Source organism: Panthera onca, chromosome D2 (genome assembly GCF_046562875.1).
Source record: "Panthera onca isolate mPanOnc1 chromosome D2, mPanOnc1 haplotype 2, whole genome shotgun sequence".
In the NCBI taxonomy this organism is placed as follows: domain Eukaryota; kingdom Metazoa; phylum Chordata; class Mammalia; order Carnivora; family Felidae; genus Panthera; species Panthera onca.
Window position 1 is genome coordinate 42997563 of NC_138349.1, and position 27783 is coordinate 43025345.

A 27783-nucleotide genomic window follows, 5' to 3' on the forward strand; every position below is an offset into this window, starting at 1 on the left:
GAGAAGTGTCTATTCATGTCTTTTGCCCATGTCTTCACTGAATTGTTTTTTGGATGTTGAGTTTGATTTTTTTTATAGATTTTGTATACTAACCCTTTCTCTGATATGTCATTTGCAAATACTTTATCCCATTCTGTTGGTTGCCTTTTAGTTTTGCTGATTGTTCCCTTTGTTGTGCAGAAGCTTTTTATTTTGATGAGGTGCCCCAGTAGTTCATTTTTGGTTGTTTCCCTTCCCAAAATATAAAGATGTCTTAAATTACCATTTAAAGCTTTTTTTTTTTTTTTTTTTTTTTTTTAATGCCTTTTACCATTCAAATCTTTAAGTAAAATGCAGAGACTGATGTGGGGCTTGAACATGCAAACCACAGGACCATGACCTGAGTGGAAACCAAGTCGGATGCTTAACCAACTGAGCCACCCAGGTGCCCCCCCTTTTTAATTTAAAATGCTGCTGCATGGTCACGTCCATTTCTGTATGTGCTATAAATTCCTTAAATGGTTTCTGTTGATGTGAGACTTTTGGGTTGCTTCCGGTATTTTTGTTTTCTTTTTAAGTTGCTTTATTTTTCAGATACCACTTAATAACTGTGTGACTGTCAGACAGTAACTTATGTCTCTTATCCTTTATCTGCAGAATGGGATGCAGGTTCACATTTCTTTATCTGAAACCTTTGGGACCAGATTTGTCTTGGAATTCAGGATTAATTTGGAAAATAGAAAGTGTGTATATTTTACATCAATACCCCATCAGAGTCTGAGACAGCATTCTAATCAGTGTTTGTTCAGAAAAAGAAAATACATTTCTAAGTAGGATACTCTAAACAGCCTCACTTAGGTGAGGTCAGGTTTTGCTTCAGAATGTATTATGAAAAAATTTAGTTTTCAGAGCTTTCTGGGTGTTGAAATTGTGATAAAAGCATATGAACTGGTAGTAGTACCTACCACAAAAAGTTACTGTGAAATCAAATGAATTAAGATGCAGAAAGTATTTATAACAGTACCAGGCACATACTGAGGGCTAAGTAAGTATAGGTATAGTTCAGCCTGGTTTTATTTCGTCCCCCCCCCCCCCCCAGCTTTATTGAGAAATAATGAACATATAACATTGGGTACTTTTTTAGTTTTTGATTTTTAAAAATTTATTATTTTTTATTTTTAAGTAATCCATACATCCAATGTGGGGTTCGAACTTACAACCCTGAGATTGAGTTGTATGCTCCACTGACTGAGCCAAACAGGCACCCCTCTAGTTTGATTTTTTTTTTTTTGTACTTTGATTATTTATGTGTATATATATATATATTTTGGGGGGGAGTGCAGGCAGGGAAGGAGCCGGGGGGGGGGGGGGGGGGGTCGGGGACAGAGAATCCAGAGGTGGGCTCTGCACTGACAACCTGACAGAGAGCCCAATGTGGGGCTGGAACTCATGAACTGGGAGATCATGACCTGAGCTGAAGTCAGATGGTCAACTGACTGAACCACCCATGTGCCCCTTTTTTGTACTTTGATTTTTAATTGTGTATGAAATAAAGTATCTTTTCATAAGTTATTAATTCATTTCTGTTTCTTTTTCTATAAATTGTCTATGTCTCCAGCTTTTTTGTGTGTGTGAGATGTTGGACTTACTAATGTGTACGAATTTATTTTAATTAAAGAAAAATTTTTAAGTTTACTTTGAGAGAGAGCGCATGAGCGTGGTAGAGGCAGAGAGAGGGGAGAGAGAATCCCAAGCAGGGCCCAATGTGGGGCTTGAACTCATGAACCGAGGTCATGCATCATGACCTGGGCTGAAATCAAGAGTCAGGCACTTAACCAACTGAGAGCCACTCAGGCACCCAAGAATTTTTTTAAATTTTTTTTTTTTTTTTAACGTTTATTTATTTTTGAGACAGAGACAGAGCATGAACGGGGGAGAGTCACAGAGAGAGGGAGACACAGAATTTGAAACAGGCTCCAGGTTCTGAGCTGTCGGCACAGAGCCCGACGCGGGGCTCGAACTCACGGACCGTGAGATCGTGACCTGAGCCGAAGTCGGACGCTTAACCGACCAAGCCACCCAGGCGCCCCAAGAATTTTTAATATATTAAGGAAATTATTAGCTTTTTGCATTTCCCTAATGACTAATGATGAGCATTTTTCATGTGCTTATTTGATGTCAGTATAGTTTCTTGGCTGATGCCTGTTCACATTTTTTTGCTCATTTTTAATTGGATTGTTTATTTTCTCATTGAACTTTAAAGAGTTCTTTATATATTTTATATAAAGGTCTTTTATCAAGTATATTTATTGCAGACATTTTCTCTTGAGTCTGTGGCTTGTCTTTGCATTGTTTTAACAGTGTCTTCTGCAGAGCAGAACTGATTTTAATCAAGTCCCATTTTATCAAATACTTCTTTTATGGCAAGGGAGTACACTTTCTTCTTCCCTAGGTATTCCTTTGTTGGACAGTTCTAATTGATCTTTAGTATTTTTGCTCATTAGTCCTTATAGTTTCAATGAATTGAATGATCTTTACACATTGAATATGTTTGTTCTCTCTTCTCATGACAACCACTCTGATATTTAAAGGCAGCTTGCATATGATGGAGGTACCCCTTACTGCCCAAATTAACTTTTCTAGTTACCTCACCTGTATTTAGTCAGTAATCGTCTCCAAAGCCTCTTTATCTGTCTGTGCAGTCGTCTTTGTCAAAAGTCAAAGGTTTTGTTTAAATTTAACCTTCAGCAAATCATGTGATACACATTTGTCCAAAACATTAGATGTTTAAGTTCTTTATCTGGATCTCTTCTATTAATGTGGATTATGATGGTTTATCTGCTTTAGTATTTCAATTTTTAGCTGCTACCAAAGGTAGTAAAATGTAATAGAACTCAGGGTGGATCTTTTTATGGGGTGTTTTGGCCATTTGTTTAATTGGTAACTGTTCATGTCATGAGCCTCGCTGGGCCTGTTTTTCCTCATCTGTGTTGATGGCTTTGGTGAAAGTGAAAGGAAATATATTCACTTTCTTACAAGGGTGAAAGAAGTATATATGTTGTTAGTATGTATATACATACTAGCATACAGTTACATGTGTATATCTGTATGTATCTAGCTTCAGTAAACATTAATTCATGGTCAGTCTTGTTTCATTTTTATTCTTATATACTTTTTTTTTTAATGTTTGTTTATTTTTGAGAGAGACAGAGTGCCAGGAGGGGAGGGCCAGAGAGAGAGGGAGACACAGAATCTGAAGCAGGCTCCAGCCTCTGAGTTGTCAGCAGAGCCTAATGAGGGACTCGAACTCATGAACCAAAGACCGTGACTTGAGCCAAAGTTGGATGCTTAACTGCCGAGCCACTCGTGCGCTCCTGTCTACTCTCCTTTTTAAAGTCTCCCTTATTTTGAAGCAAATTCCAGACATTGTATTTCATACATAGATAGAATTCTTTAAAAGATAAGGATTCCAAAAAAGATAACTGCAGTACCATTGTTACTCTTTAAGGTACTTAATATGTATCTTTGGCAGTTTTTATTATGTTTTAAGCGTATGAACAGACTATTCTCAGACTGTAGGCAATTCAAGAGATAGGAAAGTCTTGTCCCTCATCCCATCCTTAACAATGACCTTATCTCTACATAACACAGATCTGCCTCATTCTTTTTAAATAGCTACATAGTATTTAGATATGTGGCTGTATGATACTTTAAGTTGTTCTTTATTGGTAGGTGTTCATATTGTGTATGAAAGCAAAAACCAGGAAACAAAGTTGTGAGTTTCCTTGTTACTTATGTTAATTTCATACTCATTTTAGAGTAAATGCGTGTAAATAAAACTGCTTGCTTCAAGGGTAAGTCTATTTATTTGACATGTACATTTTTGAAAACATTTATTTTGAGAGAGAGCTTGTGTGCACAAGCTGGGGAGGGGCAGAGAGAGAGAGAGAGAGAGAGAGAGAGAGAGAGAGAATCCCATGCAGGCTCTGTGTTGTCAGCACAGAGCCTGATGCAGGGCTCGATCTCACAAACCCTGAGATCATGACCTGAGCTGAAATCAAGAGTCAGAGGGTTAACTAATAACTGAGCCACCCAGTTGCCCTAGAAATGTAGTTTGGCTTTTACTACTCTGTAGAATTTCTTTGAATGAGCAGACCACTTTATTGACTGTCCTGTTAATGAATATTTAGATCTCATTGTTTTAGAATGATGTTGCTATGGGCATAGTTCTGTTATGCTGAACCATGTGGAATTGCTATTAGTTGATTATTTTTAAAACAGAGATTTCATATGGTTCAGCTGAATACATCTTTTGGTGTATGTTTGCACAAGTATCTATTTGGTAAGTACTTTGAAATGAAATTGTTGTGTCCTAAGTGTTATGTTTAGTTTTTATAGATAATGCCAAAGTTCAGTTTCCTCTACCACCAGTTGAAGCTGCTTTACCTTCCCCACAATACTTGATATTGTGAATTTTAGCTCTTTTGATGGTTGTGTTGTGGTATCTTATTATGGTTTTAATTTGCTAATGAATTAAGCATCTTTTAATGTATTTTATATGTTTATTGAATATCCTTTCTCTTTGAGTGAGTTGTCAAGTCTCTTGATCATGTTTTAATTAGGCATCTTTTTATTAGTTATATGCATTCTTTATATAGTCTCAATACCCTCCACTCTAGTTTGGTAGTTCTTAAATAGTATTGTTTTATGGACAGATTTAATTTTGGTGAAATTTCTTTCTTTTCCTTTATGGTTAGTGCTTTTTGTATCTGGTTTAAAAAAACTTAACCCGCCTGAGGTCCTAAAGATACACTCCTGTATTCTAAAAACTTTGCATTTACCCCCATATGTACGTCTCTAATGCATCTGGATAGGTAAGAACTCTTGTTAAGTGAAGGAAATTTACCTCTTTTTTGGTAATACTAGTTGCAGTTAGGTTTTTCACATTTTATTGTTTCTTTTAACTTTAACATGCTCAAATTTTAGATTTTGTGTAAATTAATATGGATTATGGGCTTTGTATCTGAGAATTTCCCCATTCCAGTGTAATGTATTTTTTAAAATTCTCTTTTTTTTTTTTTTTTTTTTAAACGTTTATTTATTTTTGAGACAGAGAGAGACAGAGCATGAACGGGGGAGGGTCAGAGAGAGAGGGAGACACAGAATCTGAAACAGGCTCCAGGCTCTGAGCTGTCAGCACAGAGCCCGACGCGGGGCTCGAACTCACAGACCGTGAGATCATGACCTGAGCCGAAGTCGGCCGCTTAACCGACTGAGCCACCCAGGCGCCCCTTAAAATTCTCTTTTATAATGTATGTATAGTTTCATTTTCTGTATTTAAGTCTTTGATTAATCCAGGATATATTGTAATACTTGAGGTAAAAATCCAACTTTATTTCCCTGAGATATTCCAGTACCTTTATTGAATAATCCATCTTTCCCATAGAGATTTGAAATTCCACAATCAATATACACTGATGTCCTGCATATATTTTGCTCCTTCTCTCTTTTAAGCCAGTAAAAATATTTTTTAGTTTGAAAATTTGCTGAAACTATGCATACTCTCCCTGAGACATGTGTGCACATTTTCATACAGTTTCACAAAATGTGAAGAAACTGTGAAACCCATTCATAAATCTCTGATCAAACTTACCAATTTTTTAAATACTTCAAGGAGTATCCTTCATTCACAGAAGACTTGTTACCCCACCTATTTATTTTTCTTTACAAAACTATCTATACTCCTAGTATTTTAATGACTGATAATGTTTGTGTTTCTGTTGCTAAGGGAATCATCCATTTCCTTTCAAAATTAAGAATCCTCAAGGGAATAGTGGGCATTTAATTAATCTTTTATGTGCCATTGCTTTCTGTGTTTTAGATAAGCAGTATGAGGCCTAGAGAGATAATACGGCTTGCCAAACTTTTGCACATCTAGTTACTGGCTTAGCTATGTTGTTTAACATCATGCTTGTCATGTGTTTCCTTCATTACGATAAATTCCCTCCTTTATATGTTAGCTAACGTACTAAAGATTGAGTAACTAGTGATGCTAGAATCTAGTGATGTTGGGGCACCTGGCTGGCTCAGTCAGAAGAGTGTACAACTTTTGATCTTGGGTTTGTGAGTTCGAGCCCCATGGTGGGTGTAGAGATTACTTAAATAAGAAAATGTTAAAATCAAGTGATGTTAAGAGACATTTATTAAGTATCTGATAGCGGATAGTGCTGGGCTAAGTTTTAAATTAAGAACTTTCTATACATCCAGTCTTCACACTTAGCTTGAAGAACAGTAGGACTTAGAATGTAGTTTTGGATTCCTTGCGTGAAGCTGGTAGACACAGGGCGCATAAAGGAGAATTGATGAACTTACAGGTTAGAGCCCACTAAGAAAAATCTTGCTAAAAGATTATTAAAAATACGTCCTGTATTATGGCAGAGTGGTAATAGCTATGTTAATTTGCATCTATGTGATGTTGTATAACTTGTAAAATATACTTATCTGTTCAACCTGCCCTTCAGAAATATTTTGTTAATTTTTTGCTGAAGAAATAGCCTGAACTTCTTAAGGCCTTGTTTTAGCCAGAAAGTGGCAGAATTGACACACGTTCATTGAACTCCTAAACCTGTCTTAGCTAGGAACATGTTTCTGTTTATATAGTCAATTTAGATTAAAACAGTAATGCATAGCTTCTCTGGAAGAAAATAACTGATATTTATTTACTTTTTTTTTTTTTTTTAACACTTGATGTTTTAAGATACCAAATGAGTTTATGTGACAGAGAAGCTGGGATATTTGAGGGAGGAAAGCAGTTGAAAGTAATTGTTCTGCATTTTAGGATAAGATAGCCTTGCTCTCTCTTCTAAAGATATAGTTGTAAATACTTGTTGCAGAGCTAAATGATGAAGGGAAGGTGTTTATTTTATATATTAGAATACTCTTGTGGAGAACTTGGACAGCATTTATTATGCAGAACTCTGTTGGTAATGTATGTTTAGAAATTTAAAAATAGGTAATGTATTTTAATAATTCATCTGTAGGGTTGTTTTTGCTATACAATTGAATAGATGAGTTGATTATACTTGCTAATGTAACTTTTAGTTACAACTTTTAATGAGAATATTTTCTGTAGGGCTCTTTATTACTTTGTACTTAAAGTAGATTTATATAATAAGCACACAACAAAGTTAGACATAGGAAAGATGGCTTATTTATAAGAATAGTAACACAACATGACAACATGTATTTTCTCTGATTTTAGGAGAAATGGGAGTAATAAAAGTGAAACTTGAAGTAGTTTCTTTTTTAATTTTTAATGTTTTGCTTATTTTTGAGAGAGAGACAGAGCATGAGCAGAGGAGGGGCAGAGAGAGAGGGAGACACAGAAGCAGGCTCCAGGCTCTGAGCTGTCAGCACAGAGACCAACATAGGGCTCAAACTCGAGATCATGACCTGAGCCGAAGTTGGATGCTTAACCTTAACTGACTGAACCACCCAGGTGCCCTGAAGTAGTTTTCTTTGTTTCTTTTTTTTTTAATTTGTTATATTTTATTTGTTTTAATGTTTGTTTATTTTGGGGGAGGGAGGGGCAGAGAGAGAGAGGGAGACAGAGGCTCGGAAGCAGGTTCTGTGCTGTCAGTACAGAGCCTGATGTGGGACTTGAACTTAGAAACTGTGAGATCATGACCCGAGCCAAAGTCGTATGCTTAACTGACTGAGCCACCCAGGTGCTTCCCGAAGTAGTAGTTTTTACAAATAGGGATACTGACATTTATTGTTCATGTAAATGCTGTTCTTTGTTTTTTAGTCAGAAAGATATTTATTACATAAAACAATTAGAAACAGCCTACATAAAATTTGGCATTAAGATGGTAGAGTGCTATGCAGTGGCAAAAGTGATGTGATAATACATTTAATGACATCTCACAGACCTTTGTGAAGCTAAACATACTAAGCACTCCCATAATGTATTCATTAGGAAATAATTCCTTCGGTAAGGCTGTAAAGTAGCCTAGGTCAGTGACTTCCCTTCTGAACAGATGAGGAAATTAAAGCCCTCAGGAAAACTCCTGAAGTTAGGGGTCTTGCCTGAGCTCTGAAGAGCTCGTTTAACCAGGGCAACGTAAGTCTCCAGACTCAGCTACCCTACTCTTTTCACTTGTTAGTAAAAGCTGTGGTGGTATTTCTTCTGGTTTGATTTAGACTTGACTTTGCTTGACTCAGATGTCAGAGTCACCTTTTAATTTTCAACTTTTCAGTATCTTAGGCTTAGTGATTGGTACTTCTGAGATTATGAAAGCTATAGTTCCTTTCTTTCTGCTGGAAAATATCTAAGACTAAAACAGGTATTAGGTCCCTTCTAAAGGTAAGTAAATATTAATCTAACAAGTTAAATTAGATTTAAAGCCATTGGGTAGTATTAAAAATTGTGCATTGAATTCATGTAATCATCCCTTTGCCTATATTTGATGGTTTGTTAATTGGGATCTGTAATTTGGCTTTTCTTAAATGTAAGTGCACTTTTTAAGTATAAACAGTTAAGTTTGGCATAAACATTTTGCCATTGTTTTTCTACTGCTAAGTTCTGGGAGAATTAATCATAATACCAGTTTGAGTCATATTTTCATCTTGTTTAGAAAGGCTAACAAAAAATGTTTATGATGATAGAAATTAAAGATAGTAAAAATGAATTGCCCAAGTACAAAATGAATAGTAACTGTAAGATTTACTACTTGCGGATATGCATAGATAGCCACTGTAGTCACTTAGGCACCAGAGCAGCTGTTAAGAAAAAAAATCTTTGAAGTTATATGGCTTTTAGGGTTAGGAGAAAGAATGGAAACAGAATTAGAGAAAGAAACCTGACCCTGAGATGGGTTTCTAGACAGAGCTGGCATACCTTATGGGCAGCCCTACACCAGAGAAATAAACTGCTGGAATGTTTTCATTTATTGTGTTACACTGTTTAGATTCTACTAAATAAATTTTAGTTCAAGCATTTTTATTTGAAAAACCCATAATAATCTCCAAGAAGGTTTGCTGAGTCCTTTAATTCTGAATTGATCTAGTTGCTTAACGCTGTTGAAATCTCTTGAATTAAGGATAACGATTTTAAGGGACTTGAATGACTAGGGAGAGGTCACTAAAAGGTGGAAGGGGAAATGTCAAATATGTAAACATTCATTAATTTCTTTACAGTTTAACCTTATTGCAGTTATTTCAAGACTGATTCTGTGCTCTTAGCCAGATATCATTATTTGTTAAATTTTACATTGATGTCATTTAAATTTTTATCCTTGACTTATTTTTAATTTTTATAGATAAAGTGGAGAATTTTAGTGAAGAATATGAAAAGAATAGTCACCATATTTACAAAAATGCTGAAGACAGTACTAAGAAATCCAATGCAGAAACAACAGTAGCTTCTGGATACAAAGCTGATGAAATCAAGGAAACAAATGATACTTGGAACTCCCAACTTGGAAAAAGGTCAGAATCTCCATCAGAAATATCTTCCATCAAGGGATCTGTAAGAACTGGTTTGTATGAATGGGATAATGATTTTGAAGATATCAGATCAGAAGATTGTATTTTAGGTTTGGATAGTGATCCTCTTTTGGAGATGAAGGATGAAGATTTTAAAAACCGGTTGGAAAATCTAAATGAAGCCATTGAAGAAGACATCGTGCAAAGTGTTCTTAGGCCAAGCAACTGTAGGACGTACTGTAGGGCGAATAAAGCAAAATCCTCACAAGGAGCATCAAGTTTTGATAAGCTAATGGACGGCACCAGTCAGGCCTTAGCCAAAGCAAACAGTGAATCAAGTAAAGATGGCCTGAATCAGGCAAAGAAAGGCAGTGTAAGTTCTGGGACCAGTTTTAGAGGGACGGTTGGACGGACTAGAGATTACACTGTTTTACATCCATCTTGCTTGTCAGTTTGTAATGTTACCATACAGGATACTATGGAACGTAGCATGGATGAGTTCACTGCATCAACCCCTGCAGATTTGGGAGAAGCTGGTCGTCTAAGAAAAAAGGCAGATATTGCGACTTCTAAGACCACTACTAGATTTCGACCTAGTAATACTAAATCCAAAAAGGATGTTAAACTTGAATTTTTTGGTTTTGAAGATCATGATGAGACAGGAGGTGATGAAGGAGGTTCTGGGAGTTCTAATTACAAAATTAAGTATTTTGGCTTTGATGATCTCAGTGAAAGTGAAGATGATGATGAAGATGACTGTCAAGTGGAAAGAAAGACAAGCAAAAAAAGAACTAAAACAGCTCCATCACCCTCCTTGCAGCCTCCTCCTGAAAACAGTGATAATTCCCAGGACAGTCAGTCTAGTACTAATAATGCAGGTAAGACTTAAAAAAATTATTACAAGTAAATGCATTTTAAGTTTAAGTCAACAGCTACTGAGTTTCTGCTTAGGTACTTAATTTTAACTTGTTATGTTTAATTTTAATAGAAGTATTATTTAGAACCACAGATTGTACCTTATCCAGAGGTACAGTGTTTTAAATGTTCATAATCAAGTTCCACATTGTAAGGATCAATTTATAGATTGGGTTTTTTAATATTTGTGTTTTAATTCTGCCTTTAGCACTTGAGAATTTTAGTGTGTGTGTGTGTGTGTGTGTGTACAGGGATATTAGACATCTTGATGTTTCAACTTTGAAAATCCAAATGCAGTTGGGGACTTGGTAGATTTTGGACATTTAGAACTACATAGATAATAGATGGTTTGTAATGAGGGAAATATTAGAAAATTAAAATTGATTAAAAGCATTTGTAGTTGGCTCAAAAGTAAACTAATGTTTTAAAACATTGTCAAGAAATCTTAAGTTTAAAGTTAGAAAGTAAATGTTAATCTTAAAAATCATCCTCTTGAGTTGATTTAATAAAATTAAAAAGTGCTAGTTAAGTATTTATTCACTCTTACCAGTGAAAATTTAATTTGTCTCTTAAGATAGTAGGGCCAATAATGACTGGAGGCTCTCAAGGAGTTGATAGTTACTACTGTGAGAGACCAACACAAGTAGGTTAGCTTCGCTATAATTAAGTCACTACCTGACAAGGGCTTAGTGAAGTGGATTGATTGTTGAGTGAGGAAGAGTAAGCAAAAGCCTCTGGGATCCAGGGGCTATATTTATATATATTTAACCAAATACATAGTTTCTCTGTATCGCTTTACTTGTTAAATAACGTTTTTGTCTTGTTAAGTCATATAAGAAGTGTCATTATGGTGAATTAGAATTCTAATAGTATTCTTACATATAGATTCTTGTGTACATTATAAGTCATACTTGAGACTACCTACTATTTTGCTTTATTTGGCCTAAAAATAGTTTTGTTAGATTAGAGTCACTCTTCAAAACTAGAGGCATATAAGAATAGTCCCTAAGGGCTCACTCCTTACTCCTCTAACTGTAAAAATTAATAAATAAATAAGGGGGTTATCAATTCAGCCAGTGTTGTCTTGAATCTCTTCTGGAGAATTGAAGTTTGCAGCATCCTTGCTAGTCACATGAGATGACTGGGCAGACAGCTTAGGGTTGCTTTGTCAGGAGGATGATAAGTAATCATGCACAAAACCTGAGCTCCTTTCTTCCTGCAATTTACTTAGCTCTTTCTTCTAACTTTGGTAGCAAGTTATTTTGATCAGCAATTGAAAAATCTCTGGCTGAAATTTACATTTTGGGGTAATGTAACTTTTTAAGCTTTGAAATATGAGATCATCAGGCTCCCTTTCAAAAACTTCTTTCATATTGCTACCAAATAAAATTAAAAAATTAGAGACCATTTGATACATCCAGGGTCTTCAACTGATGTATGAAATAGCAAACATTTTGAAAAAATTTTTTTAATGTTTGTTTATTTTTGGAAGAGAAAGACAGAGCATGAGCAGGGAAGGGGCAGAGAGAGGGGGACACAGAATCTGAAGCAGACGCCAGGCTCTGAGCTGCCAGCACAGAACCCAGTGCGGGGCTCGAACTTATAAACGGTTGAGAGCGTGTCCTGAGCCGAAGTCGGATACTTACCTGACTGAGCCACCCAGGTGCCCCATGAAATAGCGAACATTTTTAATGGTTGGGCTAGTGATAGTGAAAAGTCTTCCTATTTTACTTTTTTGTTTAGGCTAGAAGAAATTTTAACTGCTTAGGAATTTATCTAATTATTTGGTTATTTTTGTATGAAGACCCACAAATCATTGAGCTACATTGTACTAGGTCATTTTATATCTTTTGCCAAAAATAGCTGTCTTTTTTTTTTTTTTAATGTGACTTTTGTAGGTGCAAGCAGACATTCTTTGAAGGCCAGCATGATTCAGTATACTTAAGCTCTAGAAAAATGTTAAAGGTAGATAACTGTGTGTATATTTAAACTAGACTGCCCAATGTCAGTGTCCGTAGATACCCAGCAGTTATTTTAGAAAAGAATCAGTTTTGCCATTTACAGAAAATAAAACTGAAGCACATACATACTAACTTGGTTTCTGATTTTCTTCTAAAGTTGGGGTCGGCAGGCCAGGAGGGTGAGAATGGCAAAATGAGACTTAATATCGTTAGGGATATTTTGTCAACTGAATGGTGCTTTTTATTCCTGTATTCTTTTACCCTGCAAAATGCCACTCCCCAAATGTTCATAGGTTGTTTGGGAGATAATTTGAAATATTGGAAAGCTAGCTAGTTTTGATTACCATTTCAGAAAACTTGGATTTTACAGAGGATTTGCCTGGTGTGCCTGAAAGTGTGAAGAAGCCCCCAAATAAACAAGGAGATAAATCAAAAGAAAACACCAGAAAGATTTTTAGTGGTCCCAAACGGGTAAGTAAAGCATTATCAGTGATTTGTATTATTTATATATTATTGGAGGACTCAGTTCTGGAGTTTTTAATCTGAAAATTACTAACAAATTTTGGGTTCAAAGAATGTAAGTCAATTTTTAAAAAAAATTGTAAGCATTTTTTTGAAGTGTGGTAAAATATATACTTAGCATAATTTTTATTATATGTACAATTCAGTAACGTTAAATACATTCACAGTGTTTTGTAACCATCCCGTTATCTATATCCAAAACATTTCATCATAGCAAAAACTCTACCCATTAAACAATAACTCCCCCTTTGTCCTCCCAGCCTGTGGTAAACACTATTCTACTTTTTGTCTGTATGAATTTGCCTATTCTAGTTATCTCGTGTAAGTGGAATCTTACAATTCTTACCTTATCTGTGTCTGGCTTATTTCACTAAGCATAATGTTGTTAGGGTCCACCCATATTGTAGCACATATCAGAATTTCAGTCCTTTTTTTATGGTGGAAGAACATTCCATTGTATGTATATACTACATTTGTTGTTGTTTTTCAAGGGTATTTTATTGAAGAGAAGACCAGACTCTGCCATCCACTGGTACAACTCCTCTATTATGTGATATAAATATATTGAAGGTTACTGTTGTCCATAAACTGGCTGGCTTAAAACATGTTTATTCTGTCACAGTTCTGCATGCTAGAAATCCAAAATTAAGATGTTGGGAGGGTCTTGCTTTCTAAAAGACACTAAGGGGGTTATTTGTCCTTGCCTCTTCCAGCTTCTGGTGGCTCCAGGTGTTTCTTGGCTTATGCTGCATAACCCCATTGTCTGTCTCCATCACATGGCCTTCTCCCTCTTTCCCTGTCTTCTTTCTCTTAGAGGAACATTTCGTATTTATCACATCTTGTTTATTCATCTGTTGGTGGACACTAGGGTTGTTTTCACCTTTTGGCCATTTTGAGTCCCTGCTTTCAATACTTTTGGATAAATAGGAGTAGAATTTTTGAGTGAGTAGGTGTGTGTTTAGCTCACTGTTTTATACCTTGACTAAACCACTTTACATTCCCACCAGCAGAGGGTTCCATTTCCTCCATGTCTTCACCAACACTTATTTTCTGGGTTGTGTTGTGTTGTTTCGTTTTGTTTTGAAGTAGGCTTCACGCCCAGCGCAGAGCCCAATGCGGGGCTTGAACTCACACCCTGAGATCAAGACCTGAGCTGAAATCAAGAGTCAGATGCCCAACCACCTGAGCCACCCATGTGCTCCCCCCTTTTTTCTGATAATAGCTATTTTTTCTTTCTTTCTTTTTTTTATAATAGCTATTCTAATGGGTGAGAAATGATATCTAATGGTTTGATTTGCATTTCCCTGACTAGTGATGTTGAGCATCTTTTTGTGGTACTGAGTGGTCATTTGTATATCTTTTTTGGAGAAATATCTTTTCAAGTCCTTTGTACATGTTTGATTTTTTTTTAATCTTACAAAATTGTTCATTAACATTTTTTAACGTTTTTATTTATTTTTGAGACAGAGACAGAGCATGAGCAGGGGAGGAGCAGAGAGAGGGGGAGACACAGAATCTGAAGCAGGCTCCAGGCTCTGAGCTGTCTGCACAGAGCCTGACGTGGGGCTCAAACTCACGGAGTGTGAGATGACCTGAGCTGAAGTCAGACGCTTAACTGACTGAGCCACCCAGGAGCCCCTAACATTTTTTTAAATTTAAGTCCAAATTAGTTAACATACAGTGCAGTAATAATTTCAGGAATAGAATTTAGTGATTCGTCACTTACATATAATAATACCCAGTGCTCATCCCAAGTATCCTCCTTAATGCCTCTCACCCCTGATTTTTTTCCTTAAATTTTTTTTTAATTAAAAAATTTTTTTAAGTTTATTTATTCTGAGAGAGAGAGAGAGAGAAAGGGAGCATGTAGGGTAGGGGCAGAGAGAGAGAGGGAGAGAGACTTCCAAGCAGGCTCTGCAGTGACACATCAGAACTCATGAACCGTGAGATCATGACCTGAGCTGAAAACAAGAGTTGGGTGCTTAAATGACTGAGCCACCCAGATGCTCCTTTGTGCATGTTTGAATTGAGTTTTTTTTGTTGTTGTTGTTAATAGTTCTTTATGTAGTCTAGATATTAATCTCAGATAAATAATTTGCACATAGATCCTTCATTCTGTGACTTGTCCCTTCATTCTCTTGATAGTATGCTTTGATGTACAAGTTTTTAATTTCAGTAAAGTCCCGATTTGCTTTTTCTTTTGCTGCCAGAATGTCATTGCCAAATCAGATGCATGACTTTTCCTTTATGTTTTCTCCTAAGAATTTTATAGTTTTAGGTCTTTGATCCATTGTGAGTTAATTTTTGTATATGGTGTAAGTTAAGGGTCCAACTTCATTCTTTGGGTGTGGGGGGTGTCCATTCTTATGCATTATGTAAGTCATTTAATATGGTCCAGCATGGGTATTCAGAATAATTTGCTTGACTTTACCTGTTCAATAAAAAATTCCTTATATAACTTGTTCTTTGTTTTGTTGTTGAAAGTTGCAAGTTGTCAACATCTTTTGCAGATTGAACTGCTTTTGAGCAGCTCAAGAATGAGGGTGTCCAAGAATGAGTAAAGCCAAGTCTTAATGGCCTCATTTTATTTTTATTCTTTTACCTCTGTAAAGAGCTAATTTGGAATCTTTTCAAAGTAATTGTGCTATACTTTTGTACCCCTTCATGTGACCAACCCCTCACCAGAAAAAAAAAAAAAGTGCTTGATGCTAATTTTTTTTAATTTAATTTTTTTTGAACTCGAGTTATTTCTTTAATCTTTTTTAATGTTTATCTTTATTTTTGAGACATTAAGAGACAGAGCACGAGTGGGGGAGGGGCAGAGAGAGAGGGAGACACAGAATCCGAAACAGGCTCCAGGCTCTGAGCTCTCAGCACAGAGCCCGACACGGGGCTCGAACTCACAGACTGTAAGATCATGACCTGAACCCAAGTTGGACGCTCAACCGACTGAGCCACCCAGGCGCCCCGGTGCTAATATCAACAAACTTAAAACTTCAGAGCTTTGCTCTGGGGTGAGAGCCCAGGGGCCAGGGCAGTGTGGGATATAGTCTGTATGGAATATATAGACTATAGTCATTAATGCTTAGGTGCCGCTTTGGTTTGTATGAAATTGTGCATGGCATGTGTTAATTCCAGAGCAATAGTTATCAACTTCTTTGGTCTCAGGATTACTTTATAATCTTAAAAAATTTACTGAGAATCACAAAGAACTTTTGTTTTTTAAAGACCTTTTGATTATATGTGCAGATCAGTATCAAATTATAAGTGAAAACATTTCAAAAATACATATTAATAATTCACTTAAAATGACAACCCATTACATGTTAGTATAACATTTTATGAAAATTACTTTCTCAAAGTGAGAAAAATAACATTGTTTTACATTTTTTACAAATCTTTTTTAAAGTTTGGCTTAATGAAAGACAGCTGGATTCTCATAGCCCCTGCATTCAATATATTTCATTAATGCTGTTTTGGTTGAAATATATGAAGAAAATCCAGCCTCACACAGATAAATATTTTTAATAGCCTTTTCAGGTAATTGTGAATGTTGTTCTTCCATAAGATACCAAGACTCAACAAATAGGAGTTTCTTAAAGATTAGTTGCAGTTTGGAATTTAAAAGCATGCCAATGAACCTTTCATATTGTTACATTGAAATCTGTCGGTCTTTCACTTTTTTTTTTGTCTTCACTTTGAATGGAATTTTTACACGTACATACTTTGTGACATCATCCATTGGTCATTTGGAAAATACTGGTTACACTAATTGATGTGCAGATCTTTCGAATGGTGACACATCTCATTATATGGTATCAGAATCACAGTATCACTGCCAAAGTCATCAGAAGTCTTAAGTATTGGGAAGCTATCAGTTTCATAGTGGTAGGTAAAAGGTCTAAAATTTTAGTTGCTTAAAAGTTGAAATGTTTTCATTGGCAGAAAATACTTCAGGGTGAATGACAGTGATAGGTCCACTTTGTTCATATTTGAGAAAATGTGTGCCTAATACCAAGTCTGTATTACAGCCCTGTAAGCATAGCTTGTCAATTAGTTTTTCAGATAGAGAATGGTGATCCAGAGGTGCCTGGGTGGCTCAGTTGGTTAAGTGTCCAACTCTTGATTTTGGCTCTGGTCATGATCTCAGGATTGTGAGATTGAGCCCATTATCGGGCTCTGCACTGAGTGTGGAGCCTGCTTGGCATTCTCTCTCTCCCTCACTTTATGCCCCTCCCCAACTCTAAAAAAGAATGGTTTTCCAGGCAAAATGTGAGTAGTTCAGCTTGCAGCTTGAGCAGTTACATGTTCTTCTTCGACAAAACCACTGTACTTTGTATGTAGCAGAAGTGGGTTTTTTTTTCTTAAGTTTATTTTGAGAGAGAGAACGAGTAGGGGAGGGGCAGAGAGAGCGGGGGAGAGACAGAATCCCAAGTGGGCTCTGCGCTGTCAGCGTGGAATGGGGCTCAAACTCACGAACCTGTGAGATTATGACCTGAACTGAAATCAAGATTCAGTCACTTAACCAACTTAACCGACTGAGCCACCTGGGTGCCCCTGTATGCAGCAAGAGTGTTTTATGCATACTTCTTTTTTTTTTTTCCTTTTTTTTTTTTTTTTTTAAGTTTATTTATTTTTGGGACAGAGAGAGACAGAGCATGAATGGGGGAGGGTCAGAGAGAGAAGGAGACACAGAATCTGAAACAGGCTCCAGGCTCCGAGCTGTCAGCACAGAGCCCGACACGGGGCTCGAACTCACGGACCACGAGATCATGACCTGAGCCGAAGTCGGCCGCTCAACCGACTGAGCCACCCAGGCGCCCCTATGCATACTTTTTTTGTTGCACAGAATATTAGTGTATTTGATAGTTGTGATTTAATAAAATGAATAATTTTTACTCCTTCATCAGAGGCTTTTTCTTATATGAAACTGCATTTTATTTTTAAACTACGAAGTATCTGGCAGTAAAGAATATGACTGCTTACACAGTTTGGAGCCCCTATCTAGATTCATGCTAAGACTCCAACAGCTTTACCTGTTGTTTACTATTGTTTTTGCACTGTCCTTATGAATGACTAGACAGTGAAAAAGGCAAATAACCATCTTGTGAAAATGGTTGAGTTTCGTGGATGCCTAGCACATGTTTTGAGAACTGCTGATTTATAGCATTCTACTTTATTTTCCTCCCTCTAGACTTTTTATTATGAAAAGTCAAAATATTTAGAAAATGTGAAAGCAGTATGATGGATACCCACATCCTCTATTTAGATTGATTCCCAGTTAATATCTTGACTCAGTTGCATATACATGATCTCCTCCCCTACCGTATATAAATGTATGTGTAACTTTTTTCTGTCTTATTTGAAAGTTGTGGAGTTATAGATGGCATACATTTAAAGAAAAAAGACAATCTCATATTCAACTGTGGTGATATGATTACAGTACTTAAAAAAATTAGCAATTCTGTTCATTGCCTGGGTGGCTCAGTCTTTTAACCATCCGACTCTCGATTTCAGCTGAGATCCTGATACTGTGGTTTGTGAATTCAAGGCCTGCTCTGCACGCTGACTGTGCAGAGCCTGGTTGGGATTTTCTCTCCCTCTCTCTCTCTGCTTGCACTTGCATGTTCTCTCTCTAATGAACTTTTTAAAAATAGAAATTCTTTGATATTATGTGATATCTAGCCCGTATTTCATTTTCTCCAGCTATCTCCTGATTGTCTTTTAGTTTTTCTTTTTCCCTCAAACCATAATCTTTTAGTTGTTAATATTTCTTGAGTCTTAAACAGTCCCATCTTTTAAAAATTCTTGTGGCACTGATTTTATTTTAACGAATTCATGTTATTTTCCTTACAGAATGTTCCACATTCAGAATTTATATGATTTTTCCTCTGGTGATGTCTTTTAAGTCATTACTCCACTATATTAAAGTAGCTTAGTTGCATAGACCACTGGAATTCTGTAAGTTTGATTAGGTTTGGGTTAAACATTTCGACAAGACTAAGTCAAAGTGATAATTGTGTATGCTGCTTTACGTCAGAAGCTACATAACACCTGGTTATTCTACTCTTAATATTGTTTGACCACCAAATGAAGGTTGTGATCACCAGCTCTCCAATAAAGGCATATTTTTCCTTTTATAATTTAGTAATAATTTAGAAGTAAGCTTCTAGGTGCCACCTTGGCACCATGCGAATATCCTGTTCCCCATTATGTTTCACTTCATCATTTTAGCATCCACTGTTGCTTGCATCATTTATTACACTGATGGTTGCAGAATGGTGAGATTTCTAATTGCCGTTTCTTCTGCATTTAAAAACTGGAATTCTGTAAAGAATGTTCTTCCTCCTCTCCCTACTCCTTTGCTCTCATTCTCTTCTACCCTATAGGCTCAATACTTTTTTTAACTGTTTATTTTTGAGAGAGAGCGCGTGTGCATGCATGGTAGGGGAGGGCAGAGAGAGAGGGAGACTGAGGATCCAAAGTCGACTCTTCACTGAAAGCAGAGAGCCTGATGCAGGGCTTGAACTCACATTCTGCGAGATCGTGACCTGAGCCGAAGTTGGACGCTTAACTGATTGAACTGCCCACATGCCTCAAGACTCAGTAATTTAAAAAAAAATTTTTTTTTAACATTTATTTATTATTGAGAGACAGACCGTGAGCAGGGGAGGGCCAGAGAGAGAGGGAGACACAGAATCTGAAGCAGGCTCTAGGCTCTCAGCTGTCAGCACAGAGCCCGATGTGGGGCTTGAACTCATGAACCACGAGATCATGACCTGAGCCGAAGTCGGACACTTAACCGACTGAGCCACTCAGGCGCCCCTCAATTTTTAAAAGAATTTTATTTATTTTTTTTAATTGTTTATTTGTTTTTGAGAGTGAGTGAGCAAGCAGGGGAGGGGCAGAGAGAGAGGGAGACAGGATCCAAAGTGGGCTCTGTGCTGACAGCAGAGAAGACTCAATAACTTTTACTTATTAAATGTATTTACAATAGATTTGGCCAGTGTGAACCATTTCAAGGTATCTCTTGTGTCCTTTTGCTATAACCCCATCATCTTTTTATTTTATTTTATTTTTACGATTTTATTTTATTTTTAAAAGTAACCTCTACACCTAATGTGAGGCTCAGTCTCACAACCTCAGCATCAAGAGTCTCATGCTCCACTGACTGAGCCAGCCAGGAGTCCCAACCCCATCATCTTTGAGTACTTCCCTTGCTTCCTGCACAAGAGATGACTTGAGATTCATCTTTTTTTTTTTTTTTTTTTTTTAAGTTTATGTATTTATTTTGCGAGAGTGCTGGAGGGGCAGAGAGAGAGAATCCCAAGCATCTGCACTAGAGGCACAGAGCCCGACACAGGCCTCAAACTCCTGAACCATGAAATTATGACCTGAGCCAAAGCCATGAGTTGGACACTCAACTGACTAAGCCACCCAGGCGCCCCTGAGACTCCTCTTATATTTTACCTGTTTTAGTCACAGAATCATCCATTTATGCAAGGATCCTTGGTTCTTTTTGTATGGGTATAGTATTTTGAAACCCAGATCTGAGTGCTGGCTGTATTTGTTTCTTATAGTTTCTTTTGTTGAATGGAGCTATGAAACATGTAGAAAAATAAACTATGAGTTCATGTTGATAGTTTTCATTTCAAATGTTAAGATTATGAAAGTTTGTACTTAGTTTACGTGCTTTATTCTTACAGTATATGTTATTTTTAAAATGGCGATACTAGTATTATTATGAAAAATAAGTACATTGAGTGAAGTTTAAGATTTTTCCAGTTCTTGTGGTCTTTAGATTATTTCACTAAGGATGAAGTCATAGTAATGTGTTCCCAAATTTTGAAGTAATTTTATCTTGTGTGCTTTTGTTAATTTGATACTCATTTGCAATCATTTTTACTCATTTGTGTTCAGGTTTTTAACTTAGTTTTAATTTTAATATTGGAGTCATTTCTTTGCTACTAATGTGGCTTAGAAGGCAGTAGTGTATACGTACTTGACCCGATTATGAAGGAATCTGTCTGGCCTAAAGTAAATCGGGTCATATAACCTAGTAGGCTGAAGACCTATTTACTGTTGATGGATAGTATCTGAGAAAAATTCAGAAAGTGATTGTTAATTTATAAAACCAAAAGAACTTATGAAATTGAACTCATTTGAAAAATGTAATATGGGTGAAGCACACCTAAAAACAATAGTCCTAAATAACATTTTATTCCCTGAAGAGGCTTAACTTCAGTGTTTTGATTTCCTTTTTTTTTTTTTTTTTTTTAACGTTTATTTATTTTTGAGACAGAGAGAGACAGAGCACGAACGGGGGAGGGTCAGAGAGAGAGGGAGACACAGAATCTGAAACAGGCTCCAGGCTCTGAGCAGTCAGCACAGAGCCCGACGCGGGGCTCGAACTCACATACTGTGAGATCGTGACCTGAGCCGAAGTCGGACGCTCAACCGACTGAGCCACCCAGGCGCCCCTTGATTTCCTTTTTTAACAGCCTACTGAAATATTTGCCGAAACCCTCTTTATTTTAAGTGGGATTGTGTCACAATTTCTTCACATATATTAGTACTATTTAGGTGGAGCAGCAGTTTTCAAAAAGAAACTTTGATCATTACTGTACCTTAATAAAAATAATAAAAATGTTTTAGATCCCATGGAAGTTACGTACTCTTATGAAAATATCTAGGTAAAGGATTTAGAAGCTTACTTCAGGAAGAGAGCAACAAGAAGTTAAATGGTATAAAATAGCTCATAGGAAATAGGTCATCCATTTACCTTCAGGACACTAAAAGACTACTTCAGAGTTGTTAAAAAGGAGAGAGCCATTGAGAAACAGAAATAAGGGAAATTTTACCTGTAGAGTTTTGATGAGTATAAAGGAATAGAGGAAATAAGTGGATCAAAATTTTAAGCATTTAGTTAAAACATATGTGTAAATTAATACAGTGGAAATGATAGGTGTTTTATATATAAAAATTAGGATTCATGTTGTCTGTGCAAAAAAAATAGATAAGCTCAATTCTCAAAGGAATTTTTATGTAGGTTACCCCAAATCTCCAGAGGAGAAGGAAGGGGGGGCGGTAAGTAGCTGGGTGTAGAAAATGTTCTCAGCCGTTGTTCCCGTTTTCCAGTTCTCCGTTATAATAGAAACACCTTCATGTAGCTGATAGGTCACTGGGAGTATCTGGGTCTTCTCTAATCTGATTAGATTTAAAGACACTAATGACCTCATTTCCAAGTGAAGAGGTGGCTTGTGGTGGCAAGCCTTCCTACCTATTGGGCTTTTCTTAGGCTTGGTACTGTGGATGTTTTGGACTCAATAAATCTTACTTGTGGTGTTGGCCCTAGTAAATTGGAGGATATTTAGTAACTGGCCTCTATCCATTAGATGCTAGTAGAACCTGCTTCCCACTCCAATCCTTCTCCCCACTGCCCAACCCACCACCAGTTGTTTCAACCAAAAATGTCTGCAGATATTGCTAAATGTCTTGTGGGGATCAAAGTGGGCTTCCCTCCCATTGGAGTGTGTGTGTGTGTCTTGAGAATAAGTTGCAGACTTGATGCCCATTATTCCTAAATCCCTTAGTCTGTACTTTTAAAACACAAGAGCACTCTCCTCTGTAGCTACAGCATTCCCAACCAGGAAGTTGGTTTGACATTGATACTGTAATACAGTCTAAGTCACAGATCCATTCAGATTTTACCAATTGCCTCAATAATGGCTTTATGGCAAAATAAATGCCCCACATTTCTCCCAAAGAGCCCGTGATCCAGTCCAGAATCACATGTTGTGTTTTGTTGTGACAAGTCTCTAGTCTCCTTCAATCTGGAACATCTTTCTTTCTTGGTCTTTCTATGGCTTTGACATCTTTGAAGGGTTAAGATCAGTTATTTGTAGAACGACCCTCAATTTGTGTTGTGATTTAGGTTATATGTATTTGGTAGAAATACCACAGAAGAGATGTTCTGTTCTCATTGCATCATATCAGGTGGCACACAGTTGTGTTTGTACCATTACTATTGATATTAACTGATCCCTTGGTGTTGGTCAGGTTCCTCAGCTTTCCTCATTAAACTTTGATCCACTAGTTTTAGCACTCATTCTTGCCCAGATCAGTTTTTTACTGTGATGGTTGTTGAGTGATTTTTCCTAATTACATCATTCCTTCTACAGTTATTAGCAGTTGGCCTTTTCCTCTAAGATAGATCTTTTCCTCACATCCATGTATGTAAGAATATGTGAATGTATATATTTATATATTCATTTCTTTATGTCAGTATGAACATGGATTCCTGTTTTATTTAATCATTTGTTACTGTTATTAAAAAAAAATTTTTTTTTAACGTTTTATTTATTTTTGAGACAGGGAGAGACAGAGCATGAACAGGGGAGGGTCAGAGAGAGGGAGACACAGAATCCGAAACAGGCTCCAGGCTCTGAGCTGTCGGCACAGAGCCCGACGCGGGGCTCGAACTCACGGACCACAAGATCATGACCTGAGCCGAAGTCGGCCGCTTAACCGACTGAGCCACCCAGGCGCCCCTGTTACTGTTATTTAAATGATACTATCATTATTTCAACACTCAGATTGTTGTGGATTTGGCAGGTGGATGTTTCTTCAAACTGACTTGTGATGTGTCCAACTGTTTTGCATTTCTTACTGACCTGCTGAGATGTTCAAGACTCATCATATACATTCCTAGCCCTGACATCACCCATTTATCTAAAGGCCCCTGTTTTGTTTAGTGGAAAAGTGGAAAATGGTATTTAGAAATAAAAGTCTGGTCATTAGGTATGGTTGTTTCTCCTGTGTTGTCATTCTAGGCCTTCTTTGAGTTGACAGAGCTGGGAAGCATCTCTTTCTCTCTCTCTCTCTCTCCACATGTAAATATATGCATCTCTTCCTTTCTCTCTCTCTCTCTCTCTCTCTCTCTCACACACACACACACACACACACACACACACACACACACACACTTTGTATCTATATTTAGAACCATGAGTTCACACTGATAACTCAAATTCGAGTGTAACACCATGTTTTATTCTAGCCTTTCCACATTTTACTTCACTTTGCTGACAGAAATCTGGTTTCCATTATTGTCGACATATTTATATATTTTCTCAATCTTCGTGTAATAACCAGTTTCCTGACAACACAGGCCGTCTCCTCAGCTTTAGTGCCACTAGTCAAGAGGAGGTCCCTCTTCCCTCTCCCCATCTGCTCATGTTAGAAAACATTAACTTTTTTTAATTTTAATGTTTGTTTATTTTTGAGAGAGAGAGCATGAGCAGGGGAGGAGCAGAGAGAGAGGGAGACACAGAATCCGAAGCAAGCTCCACGCCCTGAGCTGTCAGCATAGAGCTGGATGTGGGGCTCGAACTCACGAGTGGTGAGATCATGACCTGAGCCGAAGTCGGATGCTTAACTGACTGAGCCACCCAGGCACCCTGAAAACATTTATGTTTTTTTTTTTTTTTTCAACATTTTTTATTTATTTTTGGGACAGAGAGAGACAGAGCATGAACGGGGGAGGGGCAGAGAGAGAGGGAGACACAGAATCGGAAACAGGCTCCAGGCTCCGAGCCATCAGCCCAGAGCCTGACGCGGGGCTCGAACTCACGGACCGCGAGATCGTGACCTGGCTGAAGTCGGCCGCTTAACCGACTGCGCCACCCAGGCGCCCCTGAAAACATTTATGTTTTAAGTATGCTGCTGTGATAATCTTTCCCAGCACCTAACCAGGGATACAGAGAAGGGTTGTTCACAGGATTGAGGGCTGGGTAGGGGAACACATGTGGCAGAATGAAGATGAGCAGGGTGAGGAAAACTTCTGGTAAGAGTATAGTTGAGGGGCAACCTGGGTGGCTCAGTTGGTTAAGCGTCTGACTCTCGATTTTGGCTCAGGTCGTCATCTCACGGTTTGTGGTGCCCCGAGTAGGACTCTGTGCTGACATTGTGGAGCCTGCTTGGGATTCTCCCTCCTTCTCTCTCTGTCTCTCAAAATAAATAAATAAAGGGCGCCTGGGTGGCTCCGTCAGTTAAGCATCCAACTTCGTCTCAGGTCATGATCTCACGTTCATGAGTTCAAGCCCCACGTCAGGCTCTGTGCTGACAGCTCAGAGCCTGGAACCTGCTTTGGATTCCATGTCTTTCTGTCTGTCCCTGCCCCACTCACGCTCTGTCTCTTTCTCAAAAATAAACATACATACATAAACAAACAAACTTTACCAAAAAAAAAAAAAAAAAAAGAATAGTTGAAATGATTACCCAGAAAAGTTGTCACTTGCTAGGGAGGGAAAAAATGAGAGTTTGAGGAATTAGGTTGGAATGTATCTGTATTTAAGTGCCTGTTGTTTCTATATATGGTTTTATTGGTCATTTGTCAATTTTGATGCCTTTTTTTTGGTTTGTTTTTAAAGTGCCATCCTGGGGCACCTGGGTGGCTCAGTTGGTTAAGTGTCAGACTTAGGCTCAGGTCATGATATCATGGTTCGTGTGTTTAAGCTCGGCATTGGGCTCTCTGCTGCCAGCATAGAGGCCACTTCGTATTCTCTTGTCTCCCTCTTTCTCTGCCCCTCCCCTGCTTGTACTCTTTCTCTCTCTCTCTCTCAGAAATAAACATTAAAAAAAAGTGCCATCCTATTTCTGATTGTTGGATATCGTTTTCCTGCATTCTGTTATTTGCAGTTGTCATATATGTGCTAATATACTTAATTTCTTTTGCTTTCCCTGCTTTTTGTTTGATTTCTAGCTTTCCATTCAGCTGCTGCCTTTCTGCCCTCTTTTCTTTCTGCCCCATTATCTGTGTGATCATCCTAACTAATCTTCAGTGCTTGGAGGGTTATATTTTACCTGGGAGTTTGGCCATCTTATTTTGCTAGTAAAGACTGCTGCTGGGTCACTGATGAAACTAATTGTATTTGTCAGTCTCTGTTTCAGTTCTCAAATACTTACCCAGTATCTTCATTTTTATCATTTTCCTATAGTTTAGTGTTGGGCCCATCTGGTAGCATCTTTTATCTGACTCTCAAAGGAACTTTGTGGACTTTATTTTTTTCTTCCTTTCTGTCATTCAGTATGATACTGAATAGTGGGCTTCTGAGTAATTGAATTAAAATTTGATTGGGGCTCCTGGGTTGAGGCAGTTGAGCATCTGACTTTAGCTCAGGTCATGATCTCATGGTTCATGGGTTTGAGCCCCATGTTGGGCTCTCTGCTGTCAGTGAGGAGCCCACTTCAGATCCTCTTGCCCACCCCCCCCCCCCCCCACCGCACTCTCTCACTTTCTTTCAAAAATAAACATTAAAAAAAATAAAATAAAATTTGATTATCAGTGTAAATTGTGGCTATATATTATACTTGTTAAGATTACATAAAGCTGCAGTTTTAAAGTTAAGTGTAACTTTATAATTTTATAAGCCCATTTTTTTGTTTCATAAAATGAATTTATATAGGTTGTCAACTCTTACAACAGAAGAGATTTTTAAAGGACAAGTAGTTCCACCTCCCACCCAAGAGCAGATGTTCCTTCACAGTATCCTCCTTCAGCAGTTAAAATTCACTCTCATAAAGTAGCTTATTTTTCTATCAAATTGTTTTACCCGTGATTACCTTTGTTCTGTGCCTGGGGATTCACTGATCATCCTGGGATCCAGTCATCAAGGTGGTAGTGTGAAATTTACTATATTCTCATGGACTAGAAACCTGAGATATAAATGGGTGTGGTGCCTGCAAAAAAAAAGACTCTAGCCATCAGCTTGCTAATGGGGGTACTGGCCAAAGTGTACAAGTAAAAAGCCACAACTACCCATTTATAGCTCCTAGGTGGCTGATCCAAAGAGTTGTTGAAGCTGAGCATGTTCTGGCTGATCCAGGGTGTGAAAGAAGGTCAGTTTTAGTTGGCTTTTCTTTGTGATTGTTTTTATTATTAAACATATAATACTTGCTTTCACTGTGTTAGGTGCTGAGGATACAAAAAAGAATAAGTCTGTAAAAGGCTGTCTGAGGTAGAATGTTTTTCTCTCTATGAGAACTTTTGGTTAGTCTTAATATTTCATCATTGTGTTTGTTTCAAAGCAGAAGCAACTGTCACCTTTTTATATAGGTAGAATTTAGCTTAAATAGTAAATCAGGTACTTAAATTGTTGATCTGATTTACATAAAGACTTAGGAAAATACAAATTATTTTCTTGATTAATTCTTGTGTTTTTTTTTTTTTTTTCTTGTAATATTTTAGTCTGGAAGGATTTTAATAAAGAATAAAAGTACTATTAATCTTTTCATTTTCTATAGTTCAAGTGCCTTTAAAGTTTGAAAGTTCCAAATATTTTTCTGTAACTTATTTCCTGGAAAATGAAGTTTGAAATGAAAAAATAATAGCTGTAGGTTATCAAGAACCTGATAGCTTTGACATACATTTGACACTTAGCCAAAGAGTGTGTACATGCGTATTAGGGTGCTTATTTTTTGGAATTTGTCTTTCCAGTTTGTAATATATTTTATTTAGAGTTCATTGGATTCAGACATCCAGAAAACTCTTAGCTAGACTTTATTTTCTTGATGCTCTGATGACTTCATGCTAATGATGATCACAAGTTAACAAAAGATGTGTAATTTTTTGAGGATGGTGACCATATTTTTTTACCTTCACATTCTCAGTGTCTGAGCTACAGAATGAGTTCATAAATGTTTATTGCTGGGATTCATGGAAGTATCTTTCAGCAAGGAATATTTAGTACTAAATACATATATATTTATTATTTCAAAATTGGTAAGCCTATCAGATTTGGAAAAATTTCAGCCAATATCCTTCAAATACTTTTTTCTTTATCCCCCTTTCAGAACTTGAGTTACACTAGTCCTACCTCAGTCAGCCAAAAATCAGCTGCTAAAACCTGTAGTCTGACAG

The 27783-nt window shown here is 37.2% G+C and overlaps 1 protein-coding gene across 3 annotated transcripts in view; it reads left to right on the top strand.

Moving 5' to 3' along the window:
- The window catches only part of WAPL (WAPL cohesin release factor), a 92847-nt gene that overhangs the window by 18885 nt on the left and 46179 nt on the right, over positions 1-27783 (top strand). For 2 of the 3 annotated variants that reach the window (XM_060642291.3, XM_078434488.2), the window contains exons 3-4: positions 9300-10343; positions 12694-12812. In XM_060642291.3, coding sequence (XP_060498274.1) covers positions 9300-10343; positions 12694-12812 — 1163 coding nt within the window. The remainder of the gene's footprint in view (positions 1-9299; positions 10344-12693; positions 12813-27783) is intronic. The other variant, XM_060642292.3, reaches the window with a different exon arrangement.